General features: G+C 40.2%; 1 protein-coding gene across 2 annotated transcripts; it reads right to left on the bottom strand.

The window, feature by feature from the left end:
- Positions 1-461: 461 nt before the first annotated feature.
- Positions 462-13,183, bottom strand: LOC129362459 (cationic amino acid transporter 2-like). 2 transcript variants are annotated; one of them, XM_055033983.1, is made up of 14 exons: positions 13,106-13,183; positions 12,969-13,014; positions 7,831-7,917; positions 6,863-7,240; positions 6,362-6,517; positions 6,111-6,276; positions 4,368-4,504; positions 3,744-3,966; positions 2,609-2,745; positions 2,411-2,513; positions 1,884-2,017; positions 1,634-1,800; positions 1,037-1,145; positions 462-938 (listed from the first exon to the last, which is right to left on the bottom strand). In XM_055033983.1, the coding sequence occupies exons 3-14, from the start codon at positions 7,850-7,852 to the stop codon at positions 808-810; spliced, it is 1,863 nt and encodes a 620-aa protein (XP_054889958.1). In that variant the 5' UTR covers positions 7,853-7,917; positions 12,969-13,014; positions 13,106-13,183; the 3' UTR covers positions 462-807. The 2 variants fall into 2 exon arrangements, with proteins under 2 accessions (XP_054889958.1, XP_054889960.1); XM_055033985.1 differs by lacking the exons at positions 7,831-7,917; positions 12,969-13,014; positions 13,106-13,183 and adding an exon at positions 7,565-7,789 and having other exon boundaries at positions 6,863-7,470.
- Positions 13,184-14,638: the final 1,455 nt, after the last annotated feature.

Here is a 14,638-nt window from a genome sequence, read left to right as displayed (position 1 = left end):
CTATACCGTCTGGGTCCATGATGTTAGTCAGCGCGCCTCACCGTATTTTCTGGTCGGGTCCTTCTGTCATGAAATGGTGGTGGTGAGGCAGACGCTGGAGACCCAGGTAGGTGAATGGTGAGTAATTTAATGAAAATAATCCACAAAAACACAGTCAACAGAGTCCGCGGCCAGGCAGCACGGCTGAGCGGAAACCAGGGCTCACGCCGGTAGCAACTGGTCTAACAGGCGGAAAACAAAGGACGGCAGAAAATGACAAAATACTACAAACAACGACAATCTGACAAACAACGACAAGGACCCGACCAGGAACAAAGGACACAGGAGGGACTAATACACTGAGGGTAATCAGGAGAACAAGACACACCTGGGAACAATCAAGGGGAAGACAGGACAACGAGGAGAACTCAGGACACAGAAACTCAGAATTAAACACAGAAAAACACAGAACCTGACACAAATATGTTAAATAATTTATTTCACTTTAAAATATTTGTTTCTCTCCAAGGCATTTTAGGAAGTACAGTAAGTTTCTCTGAAGCTAAACATGCTGATTATTCAGTTATGTGTCACACAGTATAAATATCTGACTGGGAAGATGTAACTCAGTTTCAGATAAGAAAACAAAAAAACAAAAAAACTTGGACATTTCTTACTAAATGTCCAGCAAACCTGCTTACTGGCACTTTTGGTCAGTAGCACCCACAAAAGTTGATACTAATCGATGCATGTAGAATTTAGTTACACAGTTATTACATAGTGACTCTTTGTAGCATCTCAGTGTGTCTGTCTTCACCCCCTTTGGACTCAGAACTTCTCCTCTCTAATTATGTGCGCGTCTGTTTTGCTGCTGACTGTTTCGACGTTGGTCCGGTCGGTCCTGAGTCGCTTCCTCTGAACGCTGTTGCGGACTCCGTAGCCAAAATAGATAACTAACCCTGCAGAGAGGGGGATGAGGGGGGAGGTTGCTCAACATCACCAGGGATGGCAAAGTTTTCAAATGACTGAAGCGACAAGAAAAGGGAATAAATCTTACCCACTAACATCCAGATAGCATATCGCAGCCATGTGGCTGAACCTAACTGCACCATCAGGTAGATGTTGATGAGCGTGCTCAGTAGAGGGAGAGCTGGCAGAAATGGCACCTAAAATGAAAATCTGAGTTAGAAGGGTTTTTATAATGATGTTCTTCACAAAGTCAACTTCAATGTAGGCATGGGCCTGTATAAGATTCTCCAGGTATTATAAATCAAAGTACGCACTTTCTAATTTATTTTGTTTAAAACAGAAAATCAAAGTGTTTGCTAGACCTAGCAATGAGTCTTTTTGTCTGATTTTGGAGAAATTCTGGTTCCCTCTTCATTGATAAACTTGTTCCAACAGACTTATTCTACACAAATAAAAGAAAAGATTCCAATCAGTATGTCTTCACCATTAACTTTCAACCAGTATGATGAAAGTCCTGATGTCTACAGAGCATGAGTCATCATTAGTAGCATTTTTGATTTTGAGTCAAAATTAAGTTTAAAACTTGTGAAACATGATTCTAGAGATGTCACTTCCTGTGGAATCCATTTATTATTTTTGAAATGATTTTACTGTCCCACACCAACTTGACTTTAGATACCCTTACCATAAAAGTTGCCTTTGTGGGATTCTGTGGTTGAATCCAGATGAAGATTAAAATGAGAAGCAGGAGGAAGGAAAAGATGCAAACAAGCACCATGCACCATGCCTCTGCGTTGACCAGAGCATCAATGGCTTGAGTCAAGGTGACGCACAGTGCAACCACACATACAACTGCACAGAGACGAATGAAGAGCAACGATCAAACCATGAACCAGAAAGGGAATGTTTCCACTGAAAACTCTGGCGTCTCTTACCAGAACTTATAGTTAGGATTGTGACTCTTCGTGCTGTGACAGAGTCGGGAGATGAGGGAGGCTTCAGGAACTGAAACTTGGGGTTTGGCTCTTTGACCTGCAGGTCCGTGTCTTCAGATGGGGCAGCCTGGTACCTGTTGTACACAAAAAGGACACATTTTGATCTTAGGAACTGAGAATTATAAGTTTAGGAAACAGAGATATGGAGAGAAAATGCTTCGTGAGCTGAATCAGAAGTTTATTTACTTAATCTAAACTAACTTTTGGAAATCTCTGAATTAGGGTTATGATCTGCATTTTCTAAAGAAAGCACACAGAAACAGTTTTTAGTAATGCTTTGCTAAGCATACTAATCACCAACATAAGATATTCAAACTAATTCACACACATGGTGCCACACCATCTTCTTTCGGTGTAATTTATGACTACTTGCAGCCATTTATGATAGTTTTTAAAGCAGAAGCAGAATCAGCTCAGTGTGGGATTTGTAGGTCAAACATTCAGAAAAAGAAATTTCACAAACGTACCTCAGTATCAGGATGCATATTGCTACAAGTGTGTAGGCAAACAGAGTACCAATGGACATCATTTCCACCAGGGCTTCAAGGTCAAACAGGAGACCCATAATGGCTGAATGTATGAACGTAAAGAGACGCATAATGTCACTTTGAGTTCAAGTTATAAACACCAGTGCAAACTTTTTGAAACAGCCTGAATTTCTGCACCTGCCACAACTCCAGACGATATGGTGGCTATAGCGGGACTGCCTTTGGCAGTGACTTTGGTCAAAGGCTGGAAAAGCAGTCCATCTCTTGCCATGGCGAAGAGAACCCGAGGCATCGGGAACATGGAGCCCAGCAGGCTGCAGAAAAAAGTGCAATCAGGGTCAAACAACAACACCATTATGACTGTTTGGGCCTCACAAACAGAAAGACTGATTGGTTTCACTTGATTTAAATAAAAGTTTCTTGGTCAGCATTCTTTTTCTTGACCCCTGAGCAAACTGATATGAACGATGGCTGTTGTTTCAGCACTCACTATGTTTAGCATCTTCTCTCATGACTTTGAATGGTTGTCCCAGAATCATAACATTTGAATTGATTGTTCACACAAACTTGGATCGCGATTTTTTTTTCAGCTGCTTGAATGCTTAGTATTTATGCCTGGATTACCAAAACAAATTACGCATCTAGCCCGACTTTGGAAATCAAATTACTCTGTCTGAGAATGTCTGACACCAACTCCATGTTCATGTACCATAATGTTTACACACGAAACATCCTGAAACTTGCAGGAATTATTTATTTTTTTATCACATTGGAGCAGACACAGTACTTCACCGTTTTGTTTTTGTCCTTTAGTGTTTGATTGTATAAAACGGGTGAGAAACACATTGTTATTGGCTCTTCTTGCGTACTGTAGTTAACTTGGTCACTAATCACAAAAAATGTGAAAACTCCACAGGTTTTTGTCAACATGCTGAACTCAGCTGGACGTCGTCTTCAGGGCAGAGGCAGGGCTACTGAGGCTCATCAAATGCAACATTAGCTGTGGACTGAAGCCTGCAAACGCGTCCAAAACAAAGCCGTACTTTCAAACTCCACTGACCATGTTCAGTTGAAATTTTGCTGGACAAGGCTCGGCCAATCAGGGATAACATATTTTTATTATTTCCACCAAAGCTTTGCAAACTATATTCAGTATTTTTTTTTTTTTCCTGCGTAGTCCATGGTCGCTGCCTCTCTCTAGCTTTATCACTAGTAATTACTTTATTAGTGCCGAGACATGACAGCATTTGTTCTGTGTCCTGAACGCGTGTGGATTGTTCTGAATCCACACGTGTTCTGTGAGGATCCAGACCTGGTGGACAGGGCACACAACGATCCCACAGCCACGGCGTATTTGGCGGGTCCCCAGCCAACGTATTTGAAGGCCGCTGGCAGAGGGCTCTTCTCGTTGAGCATGTAGTAGGGCATCATCAAGGTGAGGGCAGCGGACACCGCAAAGTAGGCCAGGAAGCATATCAGGAGGGAAGCCACGATGCCCACAGGGACAGATTTCTGAGGGTTTTTCACCTCCTCACCTGGAAAAGGGCAGAAGAGGTGTGCTTTGTGAGGCAATATTTGATAGATACAGAAGCTCCGCCGCTGTAAATCCTCTCTGGGAGTTATCTTTTGTAAACCAAACAGGAAACTGCAGTGCAATTTAAAGAGCTTTAGGGCTTAATAGGTTGTAAATTCACTGTATGATCATGCGGGTCTACTAAAGTGTCATATCACAGTTTCAGAAAATAGTTTTGCTGATACACTTTATTGCCTTGTCTGTAAAACTTTACAACATCATTCAAAAGGCATCAGCAGTGCTAATGGTAGCTGCAATACTTTGTTTTATTGCATTAAAAATATCATTATCTGTATTTCACTCGTATCTTAGTTGTCAAATGTTCAGACGATTTGGCCATAAAAGGACGAACGCTCCTTTTACCTGTCGTGGCGATGCAGTCAAAGCCAACGAAAGCATAGAAACACGTTGCAGCTCCTGCCAACGTGCCGCTGAAGCCATAAGGAAAAAATCCCCCCACTCCGTATTTGCTCGTTACATTGAGGGTGCTGCTCAGGTTGCTGCATGAAGACAGGGCATGATTTTATGTTTACTCAGAGTCAGATAAGCAGGAAGGTAATACTGATGTACTTACAACTCTGTCACTTATTTCTTTACAATTGGAATCCAAGAAGCCGGCAATACGTAGAATTATTGAGAGTGTTTTAGGTTAATGTTTCTTCAGTCTTTATCATTGTTATTGATATTATTATTACTTTGTTTGGCTGTGGTTATTTTCAACCCATTTTGAGTCCAGTATTTGATTATTTCAGACAGTCATTTGTTTTGTTTGTTTTTTTCTTTTTTTTGTTTTTGGTTTTTTTTTGGTTTTTTAACTCGGAAATTATTTAAGAACGTCATTTTGACTAGACTTAAAGGGAAATGCAAAGAGGCTGTTTTAGATAAGATTTGTAAAAAAATTTTTTCAAATTTTTCTAAGCACAAACTTTATGTTGAATGGTCAGCTAAAACCATAGGACAGAAAATGAGTGGCGATATTCCAAAACTAAACCGGTGAAATGAAATTTAGGAAAGCCTAACCATTCATCAGGAGCGTATGAAAATATGAAAAAGTTGGTGTTTTGAAACTTTTGCACAGTTTCTATATATATGGACAAAAAGTTTGTTGTATAGAGTAAAGACTGGAAGGGGATTCATCTTTCTTTACAGGCAGACCATTTAAACTACATAGCAACTTTGTCAGATTCCACAGAAGGATATAACAAAAAAATTTAATGAAATCATGTCTGTTTATTGAGGAGAACATTAGCCTTTTAGCATCTGAAGTAATTAACTCAAACATGATATTTAACATTCACACTTTGTCCAAATAATTGCTCATAAAATCAATATATACAGAGTCTAATTAGGGCTATTATTGGTTGCTATTTCTTCAGCTCTTCTGCAGAAGGAATATCTTTTGCCAAGTCTTTCCAGGTATGAAGTGGTGAAATCTTCGTTCTATCCATGTGCAACCTTTTACCTGCCGCATTGGACATTTTATATCCGCTTTAGCAACGGATGACTTAAAGTTATTTTCTATATTCATAGTCTAGTGTAAAAAATATTGCCATATGAATGAATGCTGATGCCAGTTTGCGATTGGAGTTATTTTTGTTCGATAAGACAACAACTATAAAACGATAATTGATTGTACAACTGGTCTATCAAACATCAATCATTCAAGAAATTTGACCATGTGTCCTTATAGTTCATGGTTTAAGTACATGATTTTTAAACATCTTGTTTATATATATGAAATTGATATAAGCAAGGACAAAATGGTACAAATTGGTTAAGTAAGTAACTTTGACGCCAAGTTTGCGTTTTGTTGTTTTAATTTGAGGAGCACAAGTGTAAAATAATAATAATAATAATAATAATAATAATAATAATAATAATAATAAAAACTATCAATTTTAATCACATTACATGTTTAGTAATTCAGATTATAGATTTTTTTCTAACCTCTAAAACTGCCCCTATTGTGGCTTCAGACATGAGTCACTTGGGTTGAAACTTAACCCAGAAACCAACCCTAATAAGTTAATTAAACAAACTGATGATTGGACCCAGCTGACCCAGGATTTAGTCAGTAAAAGAAACACAAGTTGGATTCGCTCTTACTTGAATTGTGCTGTGGCGTTAATCAGAGCCTCTTCGCTGATCTGCCAGTTGGCGAGGTTCCCCTTGATAAACCCGGAGATGATCACAAACAGCAGCACCAAGATGTTGACCGCCGTGAAGATCTTGTTGATGGTCGTTGACTCTTTCACCCCAAACGCCAATATGCCTTCACGAAAAAGCAGATTTAGTTTTGACACGTTTAAATTGCCGTGCAGTTTTCTCGCATTAATCGAGGACGCATCAATTTGTACCTGAGAGCAGCAAGATGAGACCAGCTGCAAAGACATCTGGGTAAGGCGCCAATCCAGGAAGGCCCATGGACGCATTTTCCTCAAGGTACTTGGATATGACCCCCCCGATCAGGTCATCGAACGTCCCACTCCACGCCAGGGCAACGCTTGATGTTCCTGAGCAGAAAAAAGGGCCATAAAATGATAATTCTGAGTCACCATTTTAGTGCTGTCATAAACAGAAAATTTGGATGGAAACGTTTCCTTCCCATGGCGATCATTAAAGCACTTCTGCTTAATCAAGTGGGAAAAAATAAGATAAGCTTATGAGAACTGGTCAAGAGTCAGCAAATGAAATAAATATATTCTACCATAAAAAAAAGAAAAAAGAATGACCAACATGAATTTTGGACAAATTAATAAAAAAAGAACATTTTGTTTTCTAAATGAACGTTTATAAAGTAATTTATACTTTAAAAACAACAACAAAAAAACACTTTCAGTAAAGAATGTGATACTTGCCTATGACATAGGAGAGCAGCAGATTCCAGGCAGTGATGAAAGCCAGCAGTTCACCGACAGTCACATAGCTGTAAAGGTAAGCCGAGCCCGTTTTGGGAACCCTGGACCCAAACTCCGCGTAGCAAAGTCCGGCAAATATAGACGCCAAGGCAGCGATGAAGAAGGAAATGATAATGCTGGGTCCTGCGTTGTCTCTGGCCACCTCTCCGGAGAGCACATAGACCCCGGCTCCCAGGGTGCTCCCCACGCCCAGGGCGATCAGGTCCAGGGTGGTCAGGCATCGGTTGAAAGTGGACTCTTCCCCATCGGGTTCGATGGGCTTCCTGCGAGAAAGACTCACCAGAAAGGACTTGACCACACCACACGGCATGCTTCTGCCTGGGGTTCGGATCAAAACGGTGAGGGGGATTATATGAGGACCCACAGGCGGGAGAGCAGGTTGATGTTGTGAAGACGGGCAGAGCAAATTTGTGAAAGGAGAAGGAAAGGAAGGGCAGATCAGAGGATGTGTCAGTAAATGATTGCCAGGTCAGCTCTCCCTATCAAGAAACATCACTGATTTCAGAGCATGGTGTCTTTTTTTTTCATTGGAAAAATGTGGGATGATTCTACAGGAAAAAAAGCAAGGAAAAAAAATTAGTTTTCTGAGAAGACGGCAACAGAACGCGTCAGAGAATGAGATGTAAAAAACTGAACACTCACGTCTTTGTAGGTTTCTGCCTCACAGGTGTGTTGAGACGACACGACAGGTTCCGTCATCCCCTTAAAACTATATATTTCTTTTATATGTGACCTCCTTTATCTCCCCAAGATATGAGAGTGCTGATGAAAGAAATTTCCTTTGCAGTCCACAGGACAGAAAACTACGCCCTGTTTACCGATTGCCCTTTAATCAGTCATTGTTTACATGCGCTATTACTTCCTTGAGAAGTTTTTCTAAAATAAATAAATAAATGCAGAGGTCTTACAAAGTGGTCTCAACCCAGTCATGCAGTTATCACATCAGAGCTAGTGCAGCTGTTCAGGTCACTGTTTCAGGTCCTAATCAATCAGTTCTGAAAACAAATGAAGAAAAAAAAAACAAGAAATCAAAGGCAAACAGAGGTCAGAAGAGGTCGAATGCATATCTGTTCATTTGATTTTTTGTTTGTGTTGGAGTAAAAAATAACTCGAGTGTCACCGTGTTTGAAAAGTAAGCAGAAATCCGATAAACATGTCAGGTAAGAAATATGTCAGAATCAGAGTTTGAATTAGATGAAATTAATGACAGAGAAAGCGACTTTATTCATAGGAAGAGAAGCAGAAAAGGGTGACAAGTTTTCCCTGTTTCCTGGTGGATATTTACAGTTATACTGCTGTTAAGATTCGTAACTTTGATAAATGTCTGATGATAATGCCTGCCAGATAATTTGATACTTCAAGGTCCACGTATCTGCAAGACTTTGTCTCCCTGGAAAAGAACAAGAAACCTGCAAAGGGACGGCAGATTCCCAGCATTTGCTTGTCTTTGATTAGGTTTGCAAACCTGCGTTGTGTCTCCTGAACACGTCGTTTGCTGAGTGCCTCTCAAGATCCGGGCTTTCATCGGTAACCTAAAGAAACTGAGCGCACCGGGCTTTCAGCCCCTCAGAGTTTTTCTTTTTTCTTTTTTTTATTTTAGCGGAGGACAAAGCAGCTTTCATGGCTCATGTATGCGGCGGGCCGTGGAGCTGCTCACTGAGAGGTAGCATTTACCTTCTCCAATCATGGGATTTCAGATCACCTAATCCCTCCTGGCATTCACTTCAACGGGCAGAAAGCAGGCGAGCAAGCGCAACAGGAAGGCGGCCGGCACGGATGGTCAAAGTACCTGTGACCGAATCTGCGCTCAGGCCGGATCTCTCCAGCTGAGATACCATTTCCAGAGAGACAAGGGGTAATGCTTAACTAAATAACAGCACCCACGCACGTGATCTGCAGCTTTATGATCACGCGGCTAATCACGACCTTGTTGATCCTCAACTAATGTCCACTAATGCAAAATTTATGGCTCTTTCTTATGCATTAGAAGCAAATCAGACAGAACTGTTATCAGAGACAGCTCGTCAGTAGGATACACTCATTCATGCTGATGCTGAGGTTTTAAATCTGACCTTCTTTGCAGACACACAAGCTCTTTACCTTTATCTCCAGTCCTACGAGGGGCAACCAGTGGTCTGTGCTGGCGCGACAAAGACAACACAAATATAGGAGCTTGTGACTCGGATGAGGGAAACATTGCTGCCATATATCCAGGACTGGCCTGCATGACCCTCCTACTCAATGGAGTCACTCACAAAGTAGCCTTTCTCACTCCCGACCCGTTTGGGTCATAATGTGCTCATTATTGCACGGAGGCAGAGTGAGAACTGTAAACTTGTAAATCCTTCTCAGAATAACCCTACTGATTGAGTGCTCACATATTCATCTGATGTGTTTTTATGGGATTTCTTTGATAAATTTGACTGAGGACCTTTTGGCAAACATCAGGGATTTAATCTCCATTAACTGCTCGCATTAAAAAACTGATGCCAGTGTTTATTATGACATGAAATCAAAGCTTAAGCATGTGCAACAAAGCAAAACGGGTATGAGGCAGAAATGAAACTTTTAGGGTTACTCAAGAAATCTGCTCGCCTTTAATCTGAATCACAAACGTTATTACAAGCTTCATTAAATGAATCTTGCATTTTTCACAGCTGACTGGATTGTGCTCATGCTCCCCTGTTTCAAGCAATGCAATGCAGTCTTAAAGCAGAAGGGGTCAGTATACAACAAAAGCTTTTCATCGCCAGAGCGCCGACTCAGTCAGCCTTTCCCAAACACGGTGCTGTCTTCATTTCAGCACCGCATGAAGGGAAAGGATTTGTGACTCTGGAACAAAAAGAAGAGACATCCAAAACAAATCAGACACCTGAATCAGGACTGCGTTTCATTTTTGTTTCTTATTTCATTGACCTCTGACCCCACATTTACATTATTCCCAGTAAATATTGTGAATACATTATTTGTTTTCATGCTCAGCTCGTGTTTAAGCTTTTGACGTCGCCGGTTTACATCAAGACAAGAATTGAGCCAAAAATATACTTTTAACCTTTCTTTATCGTTTTAATGTGCCATATGCTGTGTTGTGATATGAGTCGTCGCTGCACTTGAAGCCACGTTGTCTGTTACAGCATTTGAGGGGACTCACAGAGGATGTTTGTAAACCACTGTGGGTTCAGTGACCTAATCAGAATGTGAAGTAAATGAGTCACAAGGACGAAAGAGACAGTATTCAAAGACAAAGTGAAAAGAGAATAGATTAATATGTTTAAAAACTGAGTGATTGTGGAAGTTAAAAATGGAATATGTCGTTCGAACATCAGTGCAAAGTCAAAAGAAAATGTAATAAAATGGTTGCGCTTCAGTTGGCTGATGAAAGTGTAAATGCCTGATAATTGGTAAGGTAAAGACTGGAATAAATAAATAATGAATGACTTTATCTTCACCATCATTGACAAATGACTTGAGGTCACTGCACTGACATCTACTGGCGTTGTGTGGGAATGCGGAGCTCCACCTGGATCTATTTTGGGGCCACTTTTGTTAGTGACTCTGTTTATATACATTTAGCTCAAGTTTGTTTTCTATGACAGATATTTCTTTTCTTAATGGCTGACACTGATGAAGGTGTTTCCAACTCTAATATAAACAAATATGTTGATTTGTATTAATTTATTTCTTGACAGCATTGTCTTTTTCAACCTCCTTTTACATCAATTTATTGGATATTTAAAAATGAACTATAAGGTAATTTATAAAACAGGGGAATGGAGTCTAACTTTAGTCCACCTTTCATTGAATGTGGTAGTAGAATAGTTAAGTACATCAAGTATGGTTTTGTGCTTAGTAGACATCCAGCTGGAGACTTAAACTGGAGCTGTTCAGAGCAGAAATTTAGCTGATGACTGTTTCCTGTTTATTATCCTTCAAGGAGACAAAAAGCAGCAGATGTATAAAGTATTTAGGGACTGCATAAAATTTGTCAACCCTTATGCAGCCAACTGTGGCATCCACTGAGGCACTTCTGAACAGGAGCTTGCCACAGAGATGTTTAATTGATTCCCTATTAATCAGATTGTTGCTGACTCATTTCTCAACACTGCTTGCGGAGTAATAATCATTGACGACGACATGACATTTGTCAGAAGTTGATGGTTAACTGACAGTTAGGTTCATCAGTTATAATCTCCAAATCACTAATCTCTCTGAGGAACAAGAAGCTTTACTTATGAATCACTCAAGCAAAGTGCAAAGCGATCACCTTTGACAAATGATCTAAAGTACAAATGAAGTCTTCCTCTGTTGCACTTTCAAAGCAACTAAATTGCCCTTTGACTTGAGAAGGAGGCACATTTTAATTGAAAATAGCTAAAAATAGCTCAAATGTACCAGTTGAGAGGAAAGCACCTGATTTCTCAAACCAGCCCGGTCTCTGCTTTCACTTTCGCTACTCTGTCACAGGCAGACATCAGAGTGGACACTTAGAAACGAGGAGGAGAAGGCAGAATCCTTCTCCTCTCCGCCAGTGTTAAATAGTTCGCAGGTTATTTCACTTAGACACAGTTTTCGATAAGATAAAGATGAAAGTTACTTTTCGCAGCAGCAGCAGAATAAAACCAACTGATCAAGGGGCGTTATGATATGTCTTTGATGCCATCTTGAGCACCATACCGTGAAAGTGTGCCATGAGTCACATGCTGTTTCACATCAGAGAGACATTAGGTACTCCCTTTCGTCAAGTTCATTTTGACAGGTGCCACGCCCCTTTTACAGGAAGTCCCGCCTTAGAGGACCGGAAGTCCCGCCTTAGATGACCGGAAGTCCCGCCTTAGATGACCGGAAGTCCCTCCTTAGATGACCGGAAGTCCCGCCTTACACCCACCCCATCCCTCCCTCCCTTTCGAATGTGACGACGTGCCCCCTCCTCCTCCTCCTATTGATTTTTTTCTTTTTTTTTTTTAAAGAGTAATACAGCACCAACAACAGTTATTTAACCAAGTAAAATGTATATAATTATATACTAAGCCTAGTGAAGTTTAAAATAGATTTGGAATGTAGATGTTACTTCTGATTCTGTGCCTGTGTTCAGCCAGGCCTACAACGGGGGTCTGAGCTGTGGGTTTGATCAATATAGCTACGATCTATGAGATGCAGGGCCTGCGAGAGAGGAATGTACTGTGCATGGAGGTCGTTCTCAGTGACATACGATCTGTGTGTGTGTGTGTGTGTGTGGGTGTGTGTGTGTGTGTGTGTGTGTGTGTGTGTGTGTGTGTGTGTGTGTGTGTGTGTGTGTGTGTGTTAGGTTTTTCTCTGTTTTCTCTCTGTTGAATTCAGAAAATGTCCTGTATATCTGACTTTTCTTTTTAAAGAGTAATACAGCACCAACAACAGTCATTTAACCAAGTAAAATGTATATAATTATATAGTAAGCCTAGTGAAGTTGAAAGAAAAAAATAGATTTGTGTGGGGACGGAGATGCTGCTACTGATTCTCCGGATCAGAAGCGGGGGGACCTCGCTGCTCAATGTACGACCCCCCTGCGATAGAGGAATGTACTAGTTGCATACTTGCAAACTTGCAGGATGCAGACAGAATGATAAATTAGCCACCTCGGGGGAATTCAGGGGTTCAGAGTCGGCCAGAGCCGGTAAGAGTTTTTTTTTTATTTCTTTGTTATAACTTAAAAAAAAAAAGTTTTCTATCTGAATAGTTTATTGTTTTATTTTCTGTAGATGCAGCAGGTGAAGACGCGGACGTCGCTTTTCTTCCATATGATGATATAAGCGGTAATTTTATATTTAACTAATGTTTATAATCGAATTCAGAAAATTAATTAATTAATTAAATAATTTTCTGAATTTGATTATAAACATTAGTTAAATATAAAATTACCGCTTATATCGTATGGAAGAAAAACGCGGTCCGCGTCTTCACCCGCTGCACCTACATAAAATAAAACAATAAACTATTGAGATAGAAAACATTTTTCGATATATTTTAATACAGAGATTTTTTTTAAAAATAGAGAGAATTTTTTACTTACGTTCGAAAAGCGTAGCTTGGCCCTGCGAGCTTATTAAAGCAGCAACCTGTTTTTCAACACAACCAGACATAATTCAGAATAATACTTTTTTTCTTTTTTTTTTTTTTAAAAAGACTAGTTTACGAATTATGTTATACCAAAAGTAAGTCGGACTTCTCACTGTTGCTGCAGTTCTGATTCTCTCTGAAGCGTGTGTCGCTCACAGATAACTGAAGGTAATTACTCTTTAGACAAAGAGGGATAACCTGAGAAAAAAAAGAAAAAAAAAAAGAAAAAAAAACCAGATGTGGTCTGGATGCCCTCATTGACCCCTGAATTCCCCCGAGGTGGCTAATTTGTCATTCAGTATCGCTCTGAATTCCCCCCCGAGGTGGCTCATTTATCATTCTGTCTGCATCCTGCAAGTTTTGCAAGTATGCAACTAGTACATTCCTCTATCGCAGGGGGGTCGTACATGGAGCAGCGAGGTCCCCCCGCTTCTGATCCGGAGAATCAGAAGCAGCATCTCCGTCCCCGCACAAATCTATTTTTTTCTTTCAACTTCACTAGGCTTACTATATAATTATATACATTTTACTTGGTTAAATAACTGTTGTTGGTGCTGTATTACTCTTTAAAAAGAAAAGTCAGATAGGCTATACAGGACATTTTCTGAATTCAACAGAGAGAAAACAGAGAAAAACCTAACACACACACACACACACACACACACACACACACAGATCGTATGTCACTGAGAACGACCTCCATGCACAGTACATTCCTCTCTCGCAGGCCCTGCATCTCATAGATGCAGGGCCTGAGGCCGGGGACCAGATATTATCTTTACACCTGTCTCCATCCAGAATGTGTCTGGCCCCCGGGTTCTGCAGAACAGGACATTACCTGTCCGGATCACTACAAGAAAATTTACAAAAACCAGAAATATGACATACAGCGGTCCTAATTCAAACCTCAGGCTGATCCCCTGCCTAAAGGAACCTCAGACTGAAAATCATCTGGCCTCTATGTCACTTAAAATAGCACTTTTAAATACCAGATCACTCTGTGCTAAAGCTCTATTAATTAATGATTTCATCACTGAGTATAATGTTGATGTTATGTTTCTGACAGAAACATGGTTGAATGACGATAATGACCAAATTGTAATCATTGAATCAGCGCCTCCTGACTACAATTTTTTAAGTGAGAATAGAAAATAAAAAGGAGGAGGCGTGGCTTCTATATTTAAAAATACCATAAACTGTAGTAAATCTCTTTGGGTCATTTCACATCTTTTGAGTATCTTGGAATTCAGGTTAAAGGCTTCAAACGAACTTTGACACTAACTTTATACAAAACTCCAGCATATGTGGAAAATTTCTTTACTGACTTGAATGATCTTCTTTCTCTCATATGCATTGATTATGATTGTTTAATAATTGTTGGTGATTTTAACATTCATGTGGACAAACCCGAAAACAGAGGAGCAAAAAAGCTCTCTGATATTTTAGAAAATTTTGGTTTAACACAACATGTTAAACAGGCAACACACACTCAAGGACACACACTGGACCTGGTTATCAGTAAGGGTGTGAATATTTCCAATGTCTCTGTAACTGATGTCGCCCTGTCGGATCACTTCGCTGTTATCTTTGAAGGTTCTTTATTCTTTGACCCACTTGGACAAA

This window comes from Poeciliopsis prolifica, unplaced genomic scaffold (assembly GCF_027474105.1).
Source record: "Poeciliopsis prolifica strain line A6 unplaced genomic scaffold, Auburn_PproV2 SCAFFOLD009, whole genome shotgun sequence".
Lineage (NCBI taxonomy): Eukaryota > Metazoa > Chordata > Actinopteri > Cyprinodontiformes > Poeciliidae > Poeciliopsis > Poeciliopsis prolifica.
This window is presented reverse-complemented; position numbering and strand designations above follow the sequence as displayed.

Bases quoted from the DNA above. Each gene is read 5' to 3' on its own strand.
- LOC129362459 (XM_055033983.1), bottom strand. From the start codon at position 7,852: ATGACTGGGTTGAGACCACTTT. The intron at 6,277-6,361 runs GTACAAATTGAT...TTTTTCGTGAAG, and splicing joins TCTCATCTTGCTGCTCTCAG to GCATATTGGCGTTTGGGGTG. The intron at 1,801-1,883 runs GTAAGAGACGCC...GTCTCTGTGCAG, and splicing joins AATCCTAACTATAAGTTCTG to TTGTATGTGTGGTTGCACTG.